At 53.0% G+C, this 23868-nt stretch overlaps 1 protein-coding gene across 3 annotated transcripts in view; it reads right to left on the bottom strand.

Annotated features, from left to right (window-relative positions):
- Positions 1 to 2108: 2108 nt before the first annotated feature.
- Positions 2109 to 23868, bottom strand: part of Srrm3 (serine/arginine repetitive matrix 3) — a 72233-nt gene continuing 50473 nt past the window's right edge. Inside the window, exons 4-16 of one of the 3 annotated variants that reach the window (XM_052753999.1) lie at positions 23230 to 23358; positions 23071 to 23151; positions 22649 to 22678; positions 21577 to 21639; positions 21397 to 21432; positions 20158 to 20208; positions 19489 to 19593; positions 18783 to 18960; positions 9328 to 9347; positions 7970 to 8313; positions 7242 to 7466; positions 7018 to 7155; positions 3622 to 3792 (exon numbers count right to left, since the gene is read on the bottom strand). In XM_052753999.1, coding sequence (XP_052609959.1) covers positions 3731 to 3792; positions 7018 to 7155; positions 7242 to 7466; positions 7970 to 8313; positions 9328 to 9347; positions 18783 to 18960; positions 19489 to 19593; positions 20158 to 20208; positions 21397 to 21432; positions 21577 to 21639; positions 22649 to 22678; positions 23071 to 23151; positions 23230 to 23358 — 1462 coding nt within the window. In that variant the 3' untranslated portion in view covers positions 3622 to 3730. Of the gene's footprint in view, positions 3793 to 7017; positions 7156 to 7241; positions 7467 to 7969; positions 8317 to 9327; positions 9348 to 18782; positions 18961 to 19488; positions 19594 to 20157; positions 20209 to 21396; positions 21433 to 21576; positions 21640 to 22648; positions 22679 to 23070; positions 23152 to 23229; positions 23359 to 23868 lie in introns of all 3 variants that reach the window. The other 2 variants (XM_052753997.1, XM_052753998.1) reach the window with 2 other exon arrangements.

Raw genomic sequence — 23868 nt, 5'->3', positions numbered from 1 at the left:
TCTACCACTGAGCCACACCCTAGCCCCTCACTGGGGGATCCTAGGCAGGTGCTCTACCACTGAGCCACACCCCAGCCCCTCACTGGGGGATTCTAGACAGGTGCTCTACCACTGAGTCACACCCCAGCCCCTCACTGGGGGATTCTAGGCAGGTGCTCTACCACTGAACCAGATGCTTAGCTCATTTGTTTCTTAATTTACCTAAAGGGCTAAAAAGTTGTCACTAGGGCTTCTTCAGACAACTTAGATCAGGAACAGAGCTTCTGGTTATATCAGATGACCCTCCCAGTTTTGAGAGGAAGAAACCGGATAAAGGTTTATGTGCTGACAGGCTCTAGGGACTGGACACAAAGGACATTTCCCATCTTGTGGCTAACCCAGAGACAAGGAGCCAACAGGGTCATATTAGCTACACCTTCAGCCAAGATGGAGGGGTGTGTGTGTGTGTGTGTGTGTGTGTGTGTGTGTATGTGAGATTTTTTTTTGATAGTTTCTGTGTGCAGCCCTGGCTGTCCTGAACTCGCTCTGTAGCCCAGGCTGGCCTCGAACTCACAGAGATCCGCCTGCCTCTGCCTCCCGAGTGCTGGGATTAATGCGCCACCACCCGGCAATGTGTGTAATTCTTTTTAAAAGATGGCCTTGCCATGTAAACCCCAAACTGGCCTCCAATTCTCATTCCTCCTGTCTCTGCCTTCTGAGCATTGAGCTTACAGTCCAACACCACCACACCTAGCTGCACCAACATTCTTGACAAGCGGGCTTTGAAACACTTCAGAGTGTCTGTGAGATCCAATGTGATGTGGGCAAGGGCCGGTTCTGTGAAAAGCGGGCTCTTCACTTCTGCCCCATTCCCAGGAAATGCTTGACTCAGCACAGGGTACAGTCTGGGGAGGCGGCTCTGTGGGTAAAGTGTCACTGGATCCCCAGCACTCACGTAAAAGCCAGCTATGGTGGCAGACATCTGTACCCTAGTGTAGTGAGGGTTGCGGGGATCTTTAGCCCTCATGCTGGGTGTGATGTGGTGAAGCAGGCAGGGGATCCCAGGAGCTGGATGGCCAGTTGGTGAGCTCCAGAGTCAGTGAGAATCCCTGACTCTAACCAGGGTGGAGAAACTTAAATACAGGAAAGACCGTCCACGTTGGTCTTTGTCTTACACATAGAGTGTGCATGCACACTACACACCACACACATACTACACACCACACATCACACACCACACATACTATACACACCAACTACACACTACACCACACCACAATACACACCACATACACTATACACACCACATACACTACACACCACACATACTATTCACACTACATACACTATACACACTACACACACTACACACCACACATCACACACACTACACACCACATACACTATACACACCACACACACTACATACCACACATACTATTCACACTACATACACTATACACACCACACACACTACACACCACACATATTATATATACCACATATACTATACACACTACACACCACACATCACACACCACACATCACACCAGCTAGGGCATGGTGGCCCATGACTGAAATCCCAGTAATTAGGAGAGTGAGACAGGAGGATTACAGAGAATTCTAGTCTAGTCTGGTCTACTAGGCTAGTCAGGGTTACACAGTAAGATCCTGACTCAAATAAACAAACATGGACTAGCAAGATGGCTCAGTGGCCACTTGCCAGGTGACCAAAAAGTGACCAGAGCTGGATCTCACGTAAACGTGGAAGGAGAGAGCTGACTCCACAAAGCTGCCCTCTGACCTCTGCACACATGCGGTGGCACCCCCCCCCAGTCTTACACACACACAATACATTTAAACAAACAGCCCACAAGGCCTCTGGGCAGACAGGAAGTTCTCATGGCTTCATCTTCCTCCCCACTCGAGCTTCAGGAGGCTATACAGTCTCTCGTGCGGAGACAGGGGGCTGGACATGATGGGTCAGTGTTCCTTGATGCCACCATCTCTGGGCTCTCAGGAGGAATGAGAGCCCCACTCGGTCCTCCCAGGGATGGACCCCAGTCCTTCTCCCTCCTCCCTAATCCTCCCCCAAGGGTCGCAGTCACAGAGATCCACTCAGCCTGTCGTCCGGGCACCTAGTGTATTTATTACAGTCCAATTTTTTTTCCCGCACTGCGGAGAAAGAGGGAGGGGGAAACTGAGAGAGGGTGGGAACCCGGATCAGACCCCAGACTCCCCCCGTCCCCCACCAGAGCCCAGGGCATCTGCCCTATTGGGCCAAGGAAGACTTCAAGATCCCTGAGGGCCCCAGCAGGGGGAGGGCTGGGTGCCACAGAAGAGGGCCAGAGGGGGAACAACTGCTTCCCCATCACGCTCCAGGCTCGAGGCTTTGGCTGGAACCTACCACTCCTGTTTCTGAAAGCCTCTACCAACCCTGACCCATCAAGGCCTGGTAGCGAGTTCTCCCTCGGGCAGGCTCCGAAGTGCACTGCATGCTAGCCTAGGCTTGTGACCAGGAGCTATCCCTTGGCCCATGAGTCCGACAGCAGTCGCTATCTGTCTCCCGGCCTTGACCTGCCTCATCATCTGACTGCACTGTTTGGGCCCATGCTAAAAAAAATTCCCGGCTTTCTACCCGTGTTATTTTTTATCTTCTGACCTGAATCCCCAGTCTCTCTCTCTCTCTCACTTTTGAGACAGGGTCTCCTGTACCCCAGGCTGAATTCAAACTCACTATGTAGCCTAAGATGACCTTGAACTCCTGGTCCCCCTGCCTCTACCTCCAGAGTGCTGGGATTACAGGCGTGCACCAGCATGCTTGGTTTTATACTGTGTTTGGGGTGGAACCCAGGACTTCATGCATGCTAGGCAAGCACTCTACCAACTGAGCTACGTCCCCAGCCCCTGAATCTCCACTGTTGACTTCAGGGTTAGATACAAAGGTGGCCTACGCCACCTCTTGTGCTGATGAAGGCCTGGACGGTGTGGCCTTGGCCTACGGCTTGATGTGAGGGCAAGGGAGAGAGATGGGGCCAAGTGTGAACATCTCACCCTGCCTGGCAATACATCAAGAGTTAGGTGGGCCGTCCTTCCCTTCTAGATCCGGCTTGCTTTGCCCTTTGCAGATTCACCCCGTGGGAGATAAAGAGGAGGGGAAGGTCCCGGGCTTGGCACCTTCCAAGCTGTGCAGGGGTCCACTGAGCTGAGGTGAGGTGACAGCCAACAGTGGACTCTTGTGCCATAACCAGGCAATGGGCCCCAGGCTGGTAGGCTGGCCTCAGGCAGAAGAGGGGCATGGTGACCTAATCCCTGTGTTCGCAAAGGCTCTTTGTTCCCTGGATGTGGTGGGTGGGCAGGGCATGGGGATGGGCACACTTTAGGGACAAGACAATTTGATTCCTCCTTGTGGGTGGGACACCCACCAAAGAAGAAGCTCTTCCCGAGTCCCGCTTGCCCAGGTGCTGCCCCGCCCCCCACCCCGGGACCTCTGTAGCAGTATGGGGGTACAGACCCCTCCTTCCCAGGTCTCAGGGCCCCAGCCTCTCCTTGTGCCAGGGCCTCCTAACCCCAGATGGGTCCGTCTGGACTTAGAAGCCCCCACTCTCAGAGCTGCTGTGATAGCTGGGACTGCGGCTCCGGGAGGCGCTGCATGAGCGGCTGCGAGTCCCGTGGCTGCGGCTGCTGTAGCTTCCGTGGCTGTGGCCGGGGCTTGGGCTCCGGCTGTGGCTCCGGCTGGAGTAGTCACTGCTCAAGCAGCTGGAGGAAGAGGAGGGGCTGGGTCGGTAGTAGGGGATGGGACGCTTTCGGGCACTGGAAGAGAGAAAAAGTAGATCCTAGCCCACCCAGAGCCCCAAGCTCTGCCCATCCATGGCTCCCACTCGGCCTCTGTCCCCATCACAGCAGTGGTAAGGGCTTCCTGCCTGTTTCCTCTGAGTCTTGGCCTCAGGGACAACTCCAATTCCAAACTTCTGTGTCTTGCCAACTTCATGTCGATTGTTTTTTTTTTCTTGTCTGCCCACAGGGCAAAAAGCCCAAGTTCATTATTGACCTGAATATGTGCTAAGAAATATTTTCCTAATAAATGGGAGTTTATTGGTTTTTGGTGTGTGTGTGTGCGTGCATGTGCGTGTGTGTGTGTGTGTGTGTGTGTGTGTGTGTGTGTGTGTGTGTGTGTGTGTGAATGCTGTTTGTTTTTCTTCTGTTTGTCAATGCTGGGGGTAGAAAGAAATCAGGACCTTACAAATACTAGTACCACTGATCTACACCCTGAACTTTATGAGTGAAACTTTCTTTTCTTTAAAAAAAATATTTATCATTATGTGTCTGTATGGGGGGGTATGTGAGCATGTGCAGGGGCCATGGAGAGCAGAAGTCGTTGGATTCCCTGGAGCTGATCCACACTGAGCTTCCCATGTGTATCTTGGGACTCGAACTCAGGTCCTCCGAAAGGACAGTAAATGCTCTTAACTGCTGAGCCCTCTCTCTAACCCCAAACTTCATTTTGTTTTTATTTTCTGAGGAAGGATTTATATAGCTCAGGCTGGCCTCTCACTGTGTAGCCAAGGCTGGCCTTGAACTTCTGATTCTCCTGTTTTGACCTCCTGAGTGCTATAATCACAGACATGTATCAGTACACCTGATTTCCTTTCTCTCTCTCCCTTCCTTCTTTTCTTGCTTTCTTTTAGACAGAGTAACTATGAAGCCCAGGCTAGCCTGTCATTTCCAATCTTCCTGCCTCAACTTCCGAGTTCTGGGACCGAGGGTATGTACGCACCATTATGTCCAGCAGGAATAAAACTTTTATTATTTCATGTATCAAACTTCAAATTTACTGTGTAGCAGAGGGTGACCTTGAACTTCTGATCTTTCTGCCTTTAACCTCCTGAGTGTTGGGGCTGCAGGTTTATCTCACCTGTTTTTGCATGCTGAGGACTGAACATTAGACTCCATGTGTGCTATGCAAGCATTCTGTTAACTGAGCCACATCCATAGACCTTTGAATGAAGCTTTTAATAGGGACAACTCACATCAAAAAGTCCAGCAATGGCTTCTTGGCTTGCAAGTATTATGGGCAAGTCCTGCTTTTCTGTTCCCTTATCCTTGTTCCAAATAGAAGATATATATATTGAGTGTGTGTGTGTGTGTTTTCCCCCGAGACAAGGTTTCTCTGTGTAGCCCTGGCTGTCCTGGAATCACTCTGTAGACCAGGTTGGCCTCACACTCAGAGATCCACCAGTCTTTGCCTCCCAAGTGCTGGGATTAAAGGCATGTGCCACCATCTTCCGGCTGAAGATTTAGATTTTTAAGGTCATTCAAAGAGAACCAGGAGGAGACCCTCGACCACTGCTGTCTCGGTTTCAGCCTATCCCCCTTTCCCCTGCTCCACCCCAACCCTTCACTCAGCTACCACCCCCCATCTCCCCACCCCCGCTGGCCCAGAGTTAGTTTGAAGGCAGGAGGCTAAGACCCAGAGAGAAGAAAAGGAAGTGGTTAAGGGGGTTATAATGCCCCATCACAAGGGTTAACTGAGGAAGAAAAACAGGTGTGCATTAGTGGGGGGAGGAGGCAGCCTGCGACCAAGGTGCTGAGGGGTGCCAGGTGGAAGATGTGAGATTCTGGCCATCTTAGGATCCTCAGTGTATAGCTGGAGTGTGGAACCTGTCTGAGGGGCTAGCTTTAGTGTGGTCTTAGACTTTAGGTCTAAGTAAAGGAGGAGTCCATACTGCTTTCTTGGAGACCCAGATTATCAAGGGCAAAGGAGAACTAATTTGAGATTCAAGAGTTGGAGTTAAAAAGATTCTTAAGGATTTCAGCTAATTATACACATCTGGCCACTGAGGTATATCAGTCTCCCCCAGGTTCCTCAGCAAGGCAGGGCAATGCTGGGCTCAGGGTATGACAGTCTATTCAGACTGGGGTAATTCTGGGCTGCAGGGTGATTTTTAATTTGTTGGTAGTAGGGATTGAATCTAGGGCCTCACAAATACTAGGCTGGTGATCTACCACTGAACCACACCCCAGCCCCTCACTGGGGGATTCTAAGCAGGTGCTCTACCACTGAGCCACACCCCCAGCCTCTCACTGGGGGCTCCTAGACAGGTGCTCTACCACTGAGCCACACCCCAGCCCCTCACTGGGGGATTCTAAGCAGGTGCTCTATTACTAAGCTATGGCCCTAATCCTTCACTGGGAGATTCTAGGCAAACATTCTATCAATCTTTTTGTTTTGAGGCAAGGTCTTGCTAGGTTCCTCAGGCTGGCCTTGAATTTTCCACCCCCTCTGCTTCAGCCTACCCAGTAGCTGGGATGAGAGACCTGAGCCACCAGTCCCAGCTTTAGGGTGATTTCATTGGCAGACTCAGACCTCTCCTGTCTTCCATCAAATCAGCCACACTCCCCATTCTGCATGGGGTTTCTCAGACAGCTACCCCAGATACTAGGATGCTCTGCCCCCTCCGCCAATTCCCCAGGGTGCTGGGAGGTTAGTGAGAAAAGGAGACGAAGACGACGGACAGCTGATCACCACCAGACTAGCTCACATGGGCATCGCTTGGGCTGCCTGTGGAGCCCGGTCCACACGGCCCCCAGCCTGGCCACAGGCCACGCAGCAGGAGGTTCCTTGAGATGAAGGAGAAAGTACATATCATTGAGGATGTGGTAGATACCGGGAGGGAAGGAGGGGCTCCAGACGGATGAATGGAATCTCCCAGAGCTGAACTCCATATCCGTGCCTGGCCACCCCGACCCAAGTACAGGCCGGCTCGGGTCCATGGCACCCTTCCTTCCCAAGGTGTCTGATGCCCTGGCACCCTCGTCCCTCCCCAAGTCTTCGATGACCCCTGAATCCACTAGTTTCTCTTCACTCAGCCCATCTCTCTGTTTGTCCCCTCTTGGCAAACCCGCCTTTTTCCTGTGGATCAGAATCAGTTCACTCTAGAAGGTCCCCGTGCCTGTGAATCTTGACTCCCTGACACCCCTGGCCACCAACTAGAGTCAGCAGCCTTATTCCCGCCTCATTCCCAGGCCCCTTTGTACCTGGTGATGCGCCTTGGCTCCATGAAACTGGGCGAGTCACGGCGCCGCTTTCGGATCGGCGAGTAGCTGCGGGAGCGACGTCGGGTGCGGGCGGCCTCAGCCTCGGCATGCCTCGCACGGCCTTCGCTGTCCTTGTCCCTGTGGGACCCGCTCGTGGTGAGGGATCCCCGCCATCTGAGCCCCAAGCCCGGGTTCTCCGCCATCCGCCCCTTAGGGACACTTACCGGCCAAGAGGTTTCTTGGGCGACGGGGAGAGGCTGGGGCTGCGGGTCCTTTTGTCTGGGGAGCGTGAGCGGGATTTGGACGGTGAGCGGCTGGAGCTCCAGGACCCCGGATGGGGGCCGGGGCTGCGTGATGAGCTGTTCCCCTCCGGGCCACCCCGCCGGCCGTGCGCGCCTGGAGATGGCGAGGTGCTTGTGGGCCGCGCGCGCGGGGGTCGCTCCTTTGCCCTAGAGGAGGGAGCGTGGGGCAGGGCTCAGTGGCTGGCTGCGGGGCAGGAGAGACGTAGGTCGTGTAGGTGGCAGTGGGGATCCATGAGCCCAGCATAGAGGAAATGAGGCGTCAAAGGGACGAATTAGAGATTTTATGTGGGTTAACTAACAAGGGAGGCTCCGTTGGAGGTAATGCATGTGGGATGTCCAGCGAGAGGGATGCACGTGGGAGGTCCAGCGAGAGGGATGCATGTGGGATGTCCAGCGAGAGGGATGCACGTGGGATGTCCAGCGAGAGGGATGCACGTGGGATGTCCAGCGAGAGGGATGCATGTGGGATGTCCAGCGAGAGGGTTGCATGTGGGATGTCGAGAGCAGAAACCCCACGTGGAGTAATCAGTGAAGGGTTATATGTGGGGTGACCACGAGGGCTGCATATAGAGTGACAAGCAAGAGGTTCTGTTTTGGGGGTGACAAGTGAAAGGGTTCCCCTGTGGGGTGCAGGCAGGAGGCCGGCTCACCTTTTCCCGTGACCGCTGTGGCCTCTCTCCGAGCCCGGTTCGGGCCCTGGACCCGGGACGCCGCCACCCGACTCGCTGCTGGAGTGAGCCCCGCTGAGCGAGCGGGACGAGCCCCGGGGCGGCGCGGGCTTGGCACGCCGGCGTCCCCTGCGGCGGGGCGCGTTGGCCGAGGATCGCGATCGCCGCCTCCTCCTCCGCCGGCGACGACGCCTGGCCGCCCCTCCCGCCGCGCGGCCCCCGCGGCCCTGCGACGACGGCGCAGAGCGCGGGCTCTGACTGTCTTTCCCACGCGCGGGCGGCGTGGGCGCGGCGGCCACCTTGTCGCAGGCCCGGGGCGAACTAGGCTTCTGACGGGGAGAGAGGCAGAGAAGGGCACGGAGGGGCGGAGAGGGGGCGAGAGAGAGGCCGGGAGGGATGCAGAGGGGACCGGAGCAGAGAGGGTTGCGGATGCAGAGGACAGACAGACACGGGGGATGGGTGGGGCAGGGCAGTGAGGAAGCAAAAGTGGGGAGGGGTGCAAGCCGGACAGAGAGGTGGAGAGAAAAAGAGGAGGGATCGAGGGGGGGACGTGAGGGGGCAGCGGGGTGGGGGGAGAAAAGGAGAGAGGGCTTTCACCGGGCCTAGGCCGCGGGCTGCAGCCCTGGAGCATCGCACACACGGTTCCCGCGCCTGCCCTGCCTCTACCTCTCCTGAATGTTCACCTTCTGGCCTCAACATAGCAGACCATGCAAGGTTCTCCGCATGCATAACACAAGAGGGACGGAGCGGTGGGGATGGGGACTGCGGGGGGAGGGGGGAGCTCCAGGATGGGGCACCAGAGGGGCTGGCATTGTCCTCGCATGGGGGACAGACGATCCCCCCCCCGAGTAGAGAGAAGAGAGAGGGACGACACTGGTACGTCAAGCCAGGGCCAGCCCACCAGGGCCAGGCTCCCCCCACCAGGGTAAAGGGCATGGAGGGGGCGGGTGTCACACGGCACACAGATGGGGGAGGGGGCAAGATAACTGAACTCAAAATTTAACCGAAGAAAAGGAGTCAAAACAGAAATAAAAAGAAAACTAAAATAATAATAATATAATAATAACGGAAACCAAAAAAAAAAAAAAACCACAAATGTCATTATATACCCAAACCAAAATGATCTGCTGGGGAGCCTGGCTTTATTTTTTCTTCTTTCTGTTAATATTTGACTCTGTTTTGCGACCCTGCCGAGAGCTCAGGGGTGTTCAGTAGCTGACCAACTGTCTTTCTGTTTCTCTCTTTTCTTTTTCTTTTTCTTTTTTTTCATTTTTTTCTTTTCTTTTTTTTTTAACGTTCTGATTTTTTTTTTAAGTCCCTCTTGGTTAACGTCCACTTACCAATAAAGTGGCACTTCCTCCTTTAGTAGGTGAGTTGTGTAAGAGAAGGGAAAAGTGTGGGAGCATAAGTTCATCATTAGAGTCACAAAAATGCAAGAGAGACAGAGAGAGAGAGAGAAAAACGCAACCACCCCAACTCTAGGCCCAAGAGGAGGCCGATTCACCTCGAGAGGACCAGCAATGTCCAGCTCCACGGGCCTCAGCCAGTGCTCTTGACTGACATCTGGATAGGGCTATTAATTTATTTTTTTCCAAGAGTGAGTTAGGACCAGAAAGGTAACCTGTCACCATCCGAAGGTCCCTGGCTGGGAACTAGGAATCTGAGAGCCTACCACTACCTCAGCACCATGGGGCCCCTGGACAAATTAATTTCCCCAATCTAGGACTCAGTTTCCCCGTGCGCACAATGAGGGTTTGGCTTTTTGCTTCCCAATGTCTCTTCCAGGGTAAATAGTCCGAGATTCTCTGATTGTGCCCTCCCCAGCCTCCCCATCCACCCCTGCACAGAAGGACCCTCCTGACTTTGGGCCCCAACCTCACAAGGGCAGATGGTACTATTCTGTTTACAGATCTGTCCCTGACCCTTCCATGGTCTTTACCCAGCCAGATCTGCTGTCTGTAACCTCAGGTTTGCTTGTTGGAGACAGAGTCCCGCTATGTAGCCTTGGCTAGCCTTCAGATCCACTGGCTTTTGCCTCTCAGTGCTGAGATTAAAGGCATGCACAACCACACCAGCCATGCACCACCATATGCACAGATATCCTTGTATTCTCTTTCTTGACAGATCTCACGTAGCACAGGCCGTCCTGGAATCTAGAATTCAGTATGCAGCCCAAGGTGACCTTGGACTCGGACCTTGGACTCCTGATCCTACGGCTGCCACCTCTTAAGTGCTGCGATTACAAATGCACACCATCATACCCAGCTTCTTTTGTTTTTAGACAAGGTCTTTCAATATAGACTTGAACTTGAGAGCCTCTTGTCTCAGTCCCCTGAATGCTAGGAATACAGGCGTGTACCACCACATTGGGCATAATCTCATTTTTTAGCATAAAGGATGGCACTGAGTCCTTAAAACTACTGGTGGAGGAAGGAAGCATTGGGCTCACTAAGGGCCAGGGTAATCAGGGAGTTCCAGATGCCAGGAGAGGTCTGAGCTGTGTTCATTCTGCTGTCTCTTTGACTCATCCAGGGTACCTTGCAGTCATGCATAACAAAACATGATTTCCTTTGCCTGGCTCTGGATGTTTCTGGCAGAGGGGATCAGGAGCCCAGACATCTCTCTCTGAAGGGCTCCATAGAGCTCAACAAAGACCTAGAGCCAGGAAGTGGGCCCCACGGCTGACAATGTACAGCCAGTTTGTGATTGGCGGCTGAAGCAACCAATGAATACTAGCCATAGCCGGTGAGTACACCGTGGGAGTCAAGGAGGCCATGAAGACTTCTCTCAGGAGAGCTGCTCTTTTTCTCAAAGCAGAGGTAGGCAGAGGTGTCCAGAGTGGGTATGATCTGGTAGTTGCTTGCTCCGCAGAGCAGTCTTTGCTTCCTGATCAGCTTTGGCTAGGGGAACTGGAGGCTTATTTTTGCTTTATTTTAGACAAGGTCTCGTGTAGCTAAGGCTGGCCTGGAACTCTGAACTCTTGATATAGTTGAACTTCTGACTCTCCTGCCTTCACTACTTGAGTGCTGGAATTACAGGTGTGCTTATGCAGTGCTGGGGATCGAACCCAGGGCTTCATGAATGCTAGGCAAGCACTCTACTGACTGAGCTATATTCCCAGTCCCATTTTTTTTTTTTAATTCAGGAAGTGTCTCACATAGCCCAGGCTGGCCTCAAATTCTCTATGTAACCAAAGATAATCTTGAACTCCTGAAAATCCCTATCTCTGCATCCCAAGTGCTGGATTACATGCCCAGATTATACCATGCCCAGTTGTAAAGACGGTTTCATTCTCAACAGACATCCCCAGGAGAACCCTCTGCTCTCCTTCCCACCCTCAAGCAGACAACCTCTCACAGTCCCTAGTCTGTACCAGGGTTCTCTCATTGAATTTCCATCTAGAGAAAGACATCTCCAGGATCTTCAAATGCATCGTATGCCCAGGGTGGTCAGCTTGTTAAGTAAGCAGCTATCAGGTAAGGGAGCCTCAGGAACAAATGCATGGTAACTCACAGCTCAGGGTCACCACAGACCCCTCCTTTAAGGCTACTCTGGTCAGGGGAGGCAGCAAGGCCAGTGGTGAAGGAGTGCATATTGGGATCAGGAGCACACTCTGTGTGTCTGAGCTAAAGACTTGACTCAAGGCAAGAACAGGGTCAAGGAGGATGATCAAGTCCACGATGCTCCTTTCCACAGACACGCAGGAACCCCCTTCCCACCTTTTCCCCCTGTCAGTACTAGAGGTGGAATCTAGGACCTCACACACGCGAGGCAGGTTGCTCTCGCTGAGCTACAGTCCCAGCTCCCTCTTCCTCACTTTTCCTTCGACAGGATTCTATGTAGCTCAGTTAGGGCTCAATGTCTCGTCAAAGTTGACCTTGAACTTTTTGAATGTTTTTCTTTAAAACTAAAAAGAAAGAAAAAAAAATCTTTCGTGAAGACGAACTTAATTCAACCCCAGGGTGGCAGAGGGTGGCTGCTTGCCCCCGAGACTGTCACCCCACCGCTGCTTTGGTGGACACATGCTGCCTGACATTGAACTTCTGTTCTTCCTGTCTCCACCCTCATGAGTGCCAGCATTACAGACAGGAACCACCATGCCTGGTTTACGAGTTCTTTGGCTTATAACCCAATGTTTCGTGCATGCTAGGCAAACACCGGCAACTGAGTTACATCCCCAGTCCCATGCAGAACCATCTTGACTTTACATGTCTCGTACTGGAGGTGGGGTAGAGTATTAGGGATAGGAAGGGCCTGTACTGGATAGCTGAATACTCCCAGTATGTTTCTGTCCCCAACCATTGAGGTTCCAGCCAAGATTGTGGCTTCCTACCTGGTAGGTCTTGAAGTCTCAGTTCCCTATCACTCTCCTCTGATTCCTTGAGAGCCTACTGAGCTCCCCCTAGCCCAAGAAGAACCCCAGAGGGGATCCAAGTTGATTATGAGAGTTTATGCTGTCTCATACTAGATGGGCTCTGCTTCCCCACTGATAAAACGAGGATGACCAGAGTCTCCGTTGGGCTGGTCTATAAAGGGATTGGCTTCTCTGGCTCCCAACAGACTAAAAGGATTAGAACAGGAAGAAGGCCTGGGGTCAGATGGAAAGGGTCCGGTCCCCTCCATCCCAGGACTGCAGAGACAAGAGGATGGCACTGTCAGAGAGTCCTTGGGGAGGTCAGCTGCCAAGAAACGTCACCAGATCCTGCCAGAGGCTGGGCCTCGTCCTTGGCTTGGCTGGGCCTCATTCTTCCTAGGGGTTGAAGGAAAGCCAGGGGACATGGAATTTCTTCTTTCCTTCCTTCTTTCTTTCTCTCCTTTCTTTTTCTTTCCTTCCTTCCTCTCCCTCCCTCCCTCCCTTCCTTTCTTTTGTGTGTTTTGTGTGTGTGTGTGTGTGTGTGTGTGTGTGTGTGTGTGTACACATGCAGAGGACAACTTGAAGAGGCTGGTTTTTCTCTCTCTACCATGTGAGTTCCAGGAACTGATGTCAGGCCACTAGGTTTGGTGGCCAGCACCTTTACACACTGAGCTATTTGGAGGACCCGGAGCTAGTCAATTAAGCGAGGCAGGCTGACCAGTAAGCCCAGGGCATTGTTCTGCCTCCGCCTTCCCAGATCTGAGATTAGAAACGCAGGCCACCATCCCTGGCTTTCTAATGTGGGTTCTGGGGCTTGAACTCACGTCTTCACGCTTGCCAAGCACTTGGAACACTTGTAATTTTCTTGGCTCTGCTGGTGACATCATTTTTTAACTTGTGTAAGAAAGATGTGAGGGTCAAAGGTAACAACTGAAGGATGGAGAGAGGGGACAGTGTGGTGGACAAAGGCGAGAAGACACTGGACTGCTTTGCCATTGTGTCCCCTACGTATCCCAGGACTGATGCCTGCTTGCCTCTGTCTCAGTTTTCCCTTGTTGACATCTAGGAAGTCTTGAAGGGTGGAGCCTCCAAGTTTTCATCAGGCTGGGACACTTCACCCCTTCAGACTAGCAGCCCTTGTCCCCTGTGAAGAACAACTTTGTCACCTTCCTTCCAGCGAGCACCATCCAAGATAGCTGCAGCGCTGAGGAGTCAGCTGTCCAGACCTTCCCTGGGATAAACAGGGGAGCGGCATCTAACCCTTTCCTTGACGTTGAAGATGGAGGGTTATGAGACCTTGAAATGGCTATTGGGCTATTGGGAGCTCAAAATTCTGTGGCTACCTTCAGGTAGAACAGGAAGTGGGTGGAAGGAGGGTGGGGTGGTGGTCTCCTGAAAGACCCACTTCTGACTCTGCCCCTTTCCAAGCAGCTAGCTGAGCACAGGAGTGGCAATCATAAGTCTCATGCGATATAATGCTTACTCTACCCAGAGTTACTTTGGCTATAAGTGATTGTCTCTTCCCGATCGTTCTGCACCAAGGGATACCATTAAACTGCTCCAATTCAGACCTTCAGAAGAAGAAAAGACACTGGGCTCTTGGAGGAGCCCCTGTTCTGGGGGTAGGTAAGCTCTGATTTTATCCCATTCTGAAATCACCCTGGAGAGTTTTGGCCAAGTAAGTTCTCAAAGTTTAGCGCCTGCTCCAGACTCTCTGAACCACTCCATTGCCACATCTGAACCACGGAGCTGTGAGTCCCAGTGGTACTAATGCTCGTTGGTGTCCCAGACCCTGACACTTGCGCCTCCCAGCTCCATCGTGCTGTCATAAAAGGAGCCGGTCTACGTCTAGAGTTCAGCCTGGCCTAGTCAGCCCCAAAGGGTTCAATGGGACTGAACTTGGAACTTGACCCTCAGCCAGAAATTCCTTCTAGATCTGGAGGCCAAGAGGTTGTCAGAGGCCACTCTTCCACTGCGTACTGTCTAGGTGGGTCCTAGAGGACTGGAGTGTGTGTGTGTGTGACCAAAGCCCCTGGCTAGAAGCTGGCAAGGATGAAGGGTGAGGATTCAGCAACAATGCCAGACCGTAGCAGTCAAATTGGCCCCCAGCACACAGTACAGGAAGACACACAAAGATTGAATGTTAAATCACACACAAATGCGTTCAGCCAACCAAATGAGAATGAGTGTGAAGGAGGGCTTGGGGACCAGGATCAGGAGGTGGAGAGGAAGAAGCAGAGGCAGGGGAGAGATGGGAAGGAGAGGAAGGAGGAACCTGTAGACTCATCAGGGGTTAGAGAGGGAGAGTGACAGGAGCCAAACCATAGACCAGGGCACAGCTAGGTGGCGGCTCGTTCGGAGAAAGGGCAAATGAAAGATTAGTTAAAGAAAGAAAGAGAGAAAAGAGAAAATAAAAAACCCAACCCAGAGCAAAGTAGAGGAGAGAGAGAGAGAGAGAGAGAGAGAGAGAGAGAGAGAGAGAGAGAGAGAGAGAGAGAGATTGAGATTCAAACTAAGCAGGGTGGCCAGACTTATCTGACATGAGAGGAATAGAGAGTAAGTACGCAGCTGAGCTGGGGTACCTACCTTCTCAGCAGCCAGGGACAGGGATGCAACAATAAAAAAAGAAAAGAAAAGAAGGTCTCTGCACAGGGAATGCAGGACAATGGTGAATGCAAATGGACCCCTGCTCTGAGCCAGCAGAGGGGGAAACAGCCTGCCCTGTGGCTTCTGGGTATCGCCTCAGGGATGGAAGGGGCCACTCCGTTAGATTCATTATTTATGCATTTTAACATCTTTAACTAAGGCTCCAGTAGCCAAGCGCTCCTTAATTCTTCACGTACCGAACTCCCCAGAGGACATGCATGCAGCAGCTAATGGATGCAGAAACTACAGGGCGGATAGAGAAGGGGCTTGGGAGAGAGGTCCAAACCAGGAGGAGAGAGATGGAAAGAGAAGATAGACCGGCATGGAAAGATGGAGTGTGTGTGTGTGTGTGTGTGTGTGTGTGTGTGTGTGTGTGTGTGAGTGTGTGTGTGTGTGAGTGTGTGTGGGGGGGTAGAAAGGCCAGACAGAGAGAAGAGAAAGGGTAGCTAAACGAGGCCGCTGAGGGAGGCTGAAGAAGGCGGGGGAGGAGCTGCACATTTAAAAGGAAAACAACCACTTAGAAGAACCAATTTAGAAGATGGCTCTTGCCTCTCCGATTAGCCCCACGGTTTCCCCATAACTTCATTTTATTTAACTGCTTTTTGAGACAGATGCCCATGTAGCATAGGCTATCCTTGAACTCACTACGTAGTTGAGGCTGGCCTTAAACACCCAATTCTCCCGCATCCACTTCTCAAGTGCAGCGATTACAAGGGTGCACCACTGTCCCCAGATCTCACGTGGTGCTAGGGAGCCGATCCAAGGCAAACACTACCAGCCACGTCCCCATCCATAACTCTCTCCCTTTTTTTCCTAGCGTGGTTGAACCACACGGGTAGACCAACACTCTGTTACTGGGCTACATCCCAAGTGGTCTTTTTTTTTTTTAACTTTTGATTTTGATTTTCTTTCTCCGTCTAAGTTACCAAGAGTGACCTTGGCTGGCCTTGAACTTGCTCTCTTTTTTCATCAGCCCTTCCAAGTGCTCGGATCCCACGTGGACACCACCCGGCATGGCTCTGTTTTTCAATGGAGGATTAGCTAGAGCAGAGACACCAGTGGCTTGTCCCCAAACTAGAGCAGTGCTTCTGTTTACCCTAGACTGTCTAGCTTAGACAGCTTTCCCTGAGTTAAATTTGCAGCTGCCTTCAGACCCCTCCTCCAGGCTTTCTAAGGAGCAGGAGCCTGACAGTGGCTACCCCTTCCTGTCCACAGCATCCAATCAGTAACACAGGACAAATCCCTTCTCTCTGTGTGGCCCCTAGCTTCTTGCAAGGTTCTCTACAGACTCAAACACCAGTGTTGTTAATTTAAAACTTAAGCTAATTCTAGTATGTTCCCCGGGGGTTAACAAAAGAGTTAGTTGCCCTTCCTTACTTAGCAGGTGTTGTTGGTGTGGCTGCTATTTGTATTGGAGTTGTGTTCCCTTTTAAATTCTGATCACAAGAGAAAGAAAGTATATACAGATATGGGCATGACTATGTAGACTTGAAATTCAAACATCACCTCTGCACTAGAAGAAAGGTTTCCACGGTAACACACACAAAAGCAAAGTTCTAGAACACAGAAGAGAGAGAGAGAAGGAAAAACAAAACCCAAAACAAACCCAGAAAGATAGCTTGCATTTTGGTACATTACAAGATTGGTTTTTTTTCTTTTAAATAAAGAAAAAGGAAATACAAACAAAAAAATAAAAGAAAACCAAAGTAACAGGAAAAAAATGACATCACCTCCCCCACCCTCAGCTAAACAAGATATGGAATTATAGTATTACCACGTTTCAAATGGGAGGCTAAAAAACAAAGACAGGTGGGATTAAAAAATGCTGAGCTGCTCTATTTTCTGTATCTTTCTCCCACTTTTTCTTAAAGGTAGTGTTGGAAATTCTTTCCCCCAGTACTTATGCCCAAAAACTTTTTTTTTTGAAATGCTGAAGGCTATTGACCCCCCAGCCTTCCCTCCATCTCACCTTTCTGGGTACAGGAGAACCAGCCTCTTTAACACTCCCCCCACCACCAAAGTCTTTTTTTTTTTTTTTTTAAGTAAAAGAGAGGATCCGAGTGTAGGTTGGAGACCTGGAATGTTTAAAGTCTCAGACTGTGCAGGATGCAAAGGTGAGGGATAAGATTCTGAGCTATGCTTCGTGATAAGAGTAAACAGTGTGCTTGGAAACCCCCACTTGGCCGTGTGAAAATGGAGTCCTGTTTTGGGCAGGAGATATAAACTGCTGACTCCTGCACAGCCATCTAGGTACTGTTGCCATTTTGTGTGCATCCCGCCCCCCCCATGTCTAGTTACTGTATCCATTTTGTTTACACATGTACAGGACCCTTGGAACGCGGCAGTGGGCAGGGAAGTTGGTAGATTTCCAAGACCCCACAGAAGGGATCAGACATAGGATGGGACCTACTTTCAGCCCTGGTTTGGAAAAACAAACTGTGTTTGGGGGTCTTAAAGGAGGTCACAGATGAGAGACCGTGCCCGTAGGGTCTTGTGCTCAGGAAGTCTGGGGACGGCCATGCTTCTTTTTAGGTTAGCCCATCAGTTCCAGCCCCTGCTGGCTGCTTTAAGACACCCCGTTGTGCCCTCTTACACTCCAAAGAGAGATCCAAGGGACATCAGTGACCAGACATCAGGAGTGAGGCCAAGAGTCAGGCATTCTTTCTAGAGCAGTCAAGAGGCAGGCTCTGACATATAAATTCTAAGGACAAAAGCTTTGTGCCCAGCCTTCCTTCGCCTTCCTCTGACACCACAGGAGGAAGAATAGTTCAGAAAAGGGATTGAAAGAAAACAAACAAACAAACAAATCAAAACGAAACCGACAAGTCCAGGTTCGTGTTGGCTGCTAAGACCTGCGGTCTGGAGAAGGGTAGCTCGCCGCTTGGGCAATGCATTGTGGGTGTGGAAAGGACTCCCGCTGTTCTACCCAAAGCTCCTGAGCCCACGCAGCGGCCCTGTCAGCAATGAAGCACCCTCTTCTTAAGAGGCCTCAACCTCATACTGGGATTGACAGATAGATGGGGTCTACAGACCTTTGTGTGGCCCATGTGTGGAATAAAAGGACTAGTGTTTTGTTCAGGCTCCTACCTGCCTGAAGGTCTAGAGGGGATTGTGTCCCTCCCTAGGACGGATGGGGACAGTTTGTGGTGGGGACCGTAATGGTAGGAGTGTTTGGGGTCTTGGTAGTGATAAGCCTGGGAAGTGAGGATGGCAGACTTGAGACACCACTCCGAATCGGGCAGTGCTGGGGCCGAGTACAAAAGGAGCTCGCACAGGCCCTGAGAGAGGTGGAAAGGGCTAATGAGAGAGAGGGGTTAGGGGAGGCAAGGACTCAGAGAAGGGGTAAGGGCTTGGATGTCACGTGACACCCGCTGGCGTTTGAGTCACTTCTCTCCAGTTCCTGACTGACGTGTGTACTGTCCACGCCTGTTCCCGGAAGGCAAGAAACCTCGGTTCATCCCCAGCTATCCCTACGGTCAGGCCTTGTCTGACCTTCGCTTTGCCAAGCACGAAAGCGGCCCAGGCCTGCAGGTCCCCACCCCTAACCCCTCACCAGACCGCCAGGCCCAGGTGGGAGCAACACCCAACCGACACCCAACGGAGCATTCCAGGTGACTCTCGGCACCCGATGCCCCTTGCGGAGCACAGGTCGGAGGAGGGCTGGGAAGGGAGAGTGTTGGGTCGGGTCACCCATCAACGGCCCCGCCCCTCCAGCTACCCGGACCCCATCCCGCACGCACGGCGCAGCCCGCGAAAGCGGAGTGGCGAACCCTCCACAAAGCCAAGCGTACGTACATCGGGCGGGCTGTGCGCCGAGCCGGGGCGGCCCCCGTGCGCTCCGCTCCGCTGCCTGCTGCCTCCGTTCTGTTGGGGCGACCCCCATCCGCTGCCGCCCGATGGGGACGGCGACCGGCTCCCGCTGGATCGCTGGTTGCCCGTCTTCCGCCCGTCATCTCGATGCTTGGGGCTCAGCCTGGGGGAGCGGAGGGATGGCGGGGGAGCCGGCGTGGGACGCCCCCTCTGCAGGCGGCCTGGTTCCCAACTCGCGCTTTCACGGAGAGAGCAACCCGAGCGAGCTAGCCCTGCACTGCCTTGACTTCCCATTTAGGCTCTTCCTCCAGGTGGGCACCAGCTTGCTTCTGGCTGATGAACTTTGGTCCTGGGCACTGGCCCCGCACCCAGCGCTTAGGGACGCAACCCTCCCCTCCATCCCCGAGTTGAGCTAAATAATTTTTTTTTTCTTTTTGAGACAGGGTTTCGTGTAGCCCAGGCTGTCCTCCAACTCTACGTCTAGTCATAATGACCTTGAACTTCTGATCCTCCTATCTCTATCTCTAAAGTGCTGGGCGTGCAGGCGTGCACCACCACAATTGGATTATGCAGTCCTTGGGTGTCAAACCCAGAGATTCGCCAGGCAAGCACTCTATCATCAGGGATAAATCTCCAGCGCCCCCTCTCCCCCAAGCATCACCTCTTGAGTCCACCCAAGGCTTCAGCCTACCTGCTGGGTGATCCGGAATCGCTGTAGTGTGAGGTCATCGAGGGGCAGTGGGAACTGACGCTGCTGTGGTGGTGAGACCTCCGGCCTGGGGATTCAGTGTGAGGCCTGGTGTGGGCAAGGGGAGTCAGCCGGAACTGAAATGTTATCTACCTTGACCATGGTGTTGCCTGGCCTGACCTCAGGGATTTGGTGTAAGTACCAGAGGAAGGTCACTGCGGGATCAGCCCCACCTCCCCAGCACACACAGTCTTCTATAATTTTTTTTTTTTTTTACCTGAATGGGGTTGGGGCTGGGGCTGGGTGTAGGGTCCCCAAAAGTCATCTCTGAGAGTTAGGGGTAAGTGTCTTTTTCTGGAGACAGCCCCAACTTCCAAAGACCATCTCATCTCTCACCTGGTCTTCTTAGAATGGGGTGTGTGTGTGAAGGAGGTCAAAGGGCAGGAAGGATGGATGGGTGCCAAGGGGCGTAGGCCCCACCAGTCCTAAGTGGCCACTGGCTCACAGGGGGTTCCCAGCACATTTTAAGTTGTTTGTCTGGCATGATTAGGGAGCTATCCTTTTTAGCTCAAGTTGCCCTTGGAGGTTTGATTCGAGATAAGTTCAAGAGGTTGGTTTTGGGGTGCTAAAAGGCCAGGTTTTCTGGGGCAGGGGCGAGTGGGGTGTCCTTACCTCTTGCGTTCTTTGTTTCTCTCTTTTCTTTTGCTCTTGAGGCTTCGAGATCTGCAGGAGGCAGAGACCAAGTATGAGCACGGTGGCACCAGAGTGACCGGAGGGCTCTGGAGTCCAGCTGAGCTCAGATACGGAACTTCGGAACTTCGCTTCGCTCTTCTCTTAGCCCCACACCTGGCTGAGAGGGATCTGCCCATCTCACCCAACAGGGCACAGCCAGGCTTCGTGCAGAGGGGTGTGTATGCATGCGGTGCTGGGGTAGAATCCATGGACTTCACACTTCAGTGGGCCCTCGACCACCAAGCAACGCATGCCCAGTCTGTAACCTGCTTTCCACGTAAACATGTGATCTCACTCCACCTCTCCTCCCCATGTAGCAACTTCTCTGATGCCACGAAATCCTTTCAAATCCCAGACAAATATAACAAACACAGAAATTTAGGAAAAGGCTGGGATGGAGGGGTTCAGCTTTCTTTGGGCCTCAGTTTCACCGGGAAGAAGTACTAGCTCACTTAGAGGTCCAATCCTGGTCGTAGGGGGCTGTACATAGGATGGTGGCCACTAGAGGGCAGAAGAGGCCCATGCTAGCCTTCCATCCCGGGAGGGAGCAGGAGGGCAGACATGGACAAAATAGGAAGCGTAAGATGAAAATTATTTAGGCCTTCATACCACCAGGTACAAAAGGCCTTTGGTAAATTCTGCCAAGGGAAGAGCCTGAAGACTCTGTCCCTAGTCAGGGCTGCAGGGAGGGAGTCTAGCTCCCAGGGTAAGGGTGCAACTTTTGATCCCCGATGCTGCGTTTACTAGCTTCTGCCGGGTCCCTCTTCTCCAGTCATCCGAGGCCAGCACCATGGCCCGGCAGTCAGCCCTGTAGAGGGCTAACAATCTATATGCCAGAAACTCCGCCTCTAGCTCCAGTCTGGCCACTCCCATCTACCCACTGAGCCTCCCCTGCTCACAGAAATACTTTGTCCTGGCCTGCCTCCTTTCCTTGCAATTCGGGGTCCTGATGCTTCCACCTTCGAAGAGGGCACATCAGGACTTGCGGTTCTCTCTGGAAATTTGGGTTTTGTTTTTTTTTTTTTTACATGAAAGCTGAACTGAGGCAGGCGAAGGCTGACCTTTCCTCCATACCATTTGCATAAGTGAAAGAACCCCTGGAGTGAAGGATGGAGCCAGACTGGACTCGGGGACCCCCCACCCCACTCCTGTGTGCTTGCTCAGGAAAACACAGCTCACCTGTATCGCCTCTTCCTCCGGGACCCAGAATCAGACCTGTGGAGTGATAGACAAATTCTTCTGAGTTTCCCTAGGAATGGCCCCCGAGGGGCACAGCCCAGGTCCTGAGCCCAGGGAATGAGGCAGGCTGCAGGGGGGTGGGGTGGGGTGGGGAGGGGTGGGGAGGAGAGGGCAAATTACCTATCTCTGCGGTGCTTCTTTACACCCTTCTTCTTCTTGCGCAGGGGGGAAGCACTCCCACAGCTGTGGACACAGGGGTGGGTACTAGTGAGCTGGGGGTGGAGGGGAGAGGATGGGCATGGCTGAAGGGGCCTGGGGTATGGAAACCGGGAAGAGGTCCCAGGCTATGAAGCCCAGAGCCCCTTGTACAGAATGACCTTGTTAGAAAGCCAACGGACCAGATTGGCAAAGACTTAAATTGTTACTACTGCCTGTCCCTTAGTCACCTTTCCTAATTGTGCATGTGTGTGTGTGTGTGTGTGTGTGTGTGTGTGTGTGTGTGTGTGTGTGTGTGTGTGTGCACATGCACACCTGTGTGCACAGAGAGCCTAGAGGTCAACCTTGGATATCATTTATGAGGTACTAACCACATATATTTATTTATTGTGTGTGTGTGCACCTGACAAGGTGCATGGGCAGAGCGTAAAGGCCAACCTTTGAAAAAGTTCTCTCCTTCCACCAGGGAGGCCCTGGTGACTCTACACGGGTCACCAGGCTTGGTTACAGTCCCTCTGGCTGCTGAGCCATCTCACCAGCCCCTGTGTTTTCTGAGTCAGGGTCTTTCACCGACTTCTGGGACATGCCGACTTGACTAGGCTGGCCAGTGATCCCGACTGTTTGCTTGGCTATTTTTGTTTGTTTGTTTGTTTGTTTGTTTTGGAGACAGGACTTGCTGTGTAGCCCAGGCTAGCCTTACACTCATAGTCCTTCTACCTCAGCCCCCTGAGTGGTGGGATCACAAGAGTGTGCCCCCTGTCATGTATAGGAAAGGGAAGAAATGCTTTTCCGGTCTGGTTTTCTTACAGGGCTAGAGACAGAACCCAGGGCTTTGTACTCAGCAAACTCACCAGCTCTGAGATGTCTCCAGCCCTGGGGATTTCTGGGCTATGCAAACCAGAAAGAGCAATGTCCAACCCCTGAGGTGCCAGGCCTCTTGCCTCTGGAAGACGGCCTTGCGTTCTTTCCCACCCACAGGTTCCCCCACCCTGCTCCCCAGTCCCCCTCCCCCGTTCCTGTCCCCCCCATCACTGACCTGCATTCTGACTCTAGCCTCCTCTTTTTGCTGAAGGTGGATGCCAGAGAGAAAGGACAGACAGATGGACCTGGTTAGCTAGTGGCCCCAGCTTGTACCTCAGGACAGAGGAGGGGGAGGACATAGAAACGGGGGAGTTGTACTTGAGGGTCAGTAATGACCCCTTTCCCAGGGACACCCACACTTGGGATGGGGTTTCCTTGAACCCTGGGAGGATGGTCATACCCAGTGGGGGTGGGGCTTAGAGCGGGGCGGGGCTTAGCGAATGGGTGGGGCTGAGAGGTGGAGGGGCTAGGCTGCAGGCTAGGGATTCAAGAGGGGTGGGGCTGGTTTAAATTCGCCGATCCCAAGTGCAGCATCTGTGGCCATTGTGTCCCCACGGACCCTCCCCGCCTCGTCCTAGGACCCTGCGCCGCTCTCACCGGCTCCTCCGATGACTGCCTTTCTTTTTCTTCTTCTTCTTGGGAGGGGGCGATGCGGAGCTGCTGGACCAGTGCTTGGTCCTGGGCGAGAAGGGGCGGCGGGGGCGGTGAGGGAGGCGGCCCCGTGTTGCCCTCCCCTCCGCCGCGGCGGCCGCTCACCTGTACCCCCGGTGCCCGCGGTAGCAGGCGACCGGGCAGTCGCAATCCACCGGGCCGTCGTCCTCATCGAAGGGTGGGTACTCCAGGCCCGGCTCCAAGCCGTCCATCCTCCGCGGGGTCTCTGCCACTCTAAGGAGAGACAGAGGTGCTGCCCATCCGCCTCCGAGGAATGGTCTTCCGGCTGCTGCAGCCTGGGCATGGCGCCATGACCTGGCCTATGTCCTCTGGGTTATATGCAGCTGGGGGAAGGGGGCTGTGCTTGCAGACCAGGGGGCTTGCCATCCCCAACCCTGGAGGGTCTGATGAAGAGCTGAGTAACCCAAACCTGGTAGCGCAGGCCTGTTACATCAACTACTAAGAATGTTGAAGCAGGAGGATTTCAAGTTCAAGGCCTGTCCGAGCAACCCAAGACTAAACAAACAAGAAATAAACGGCTGGGAATGCAGCTTCGAGGGTGTGGTCTCAGCTGTACTGCACTGGCCTGTAAGGAAGCCGTGGGTTCCATCCCCAGTAAAACACACACACACACACACACACACACACACACACACACACACACATGCACGCACACGCACGAGCGCGCGCGCGCACACACACACACACACACGCGCGCGCGCGCACACACACAACCAAATCAAA

The sequence above is a fragment of the Peromyscus californicus genome, unplaced genomic scaffold (assembly GCF_007827085.1).
Source record: "Peromyscus californicus insignis strain IS unplaced genomic scaffold, ASM782708v3 Scaffold_2__1_contigs__length_46816999, whole genome shotgun sequence".
Lineage (NCBI taxonomy): Eukaryota > Metazoa > Chordata > Mammalia > Rodentia > Cricetidae > Peromyscus > Peromyscus californicus.
The sequence above is the reverse complement of the archived record's forward strand: the minus strand, read 5'-3'. Positions and strand labels throughout refer to the sequence as shown.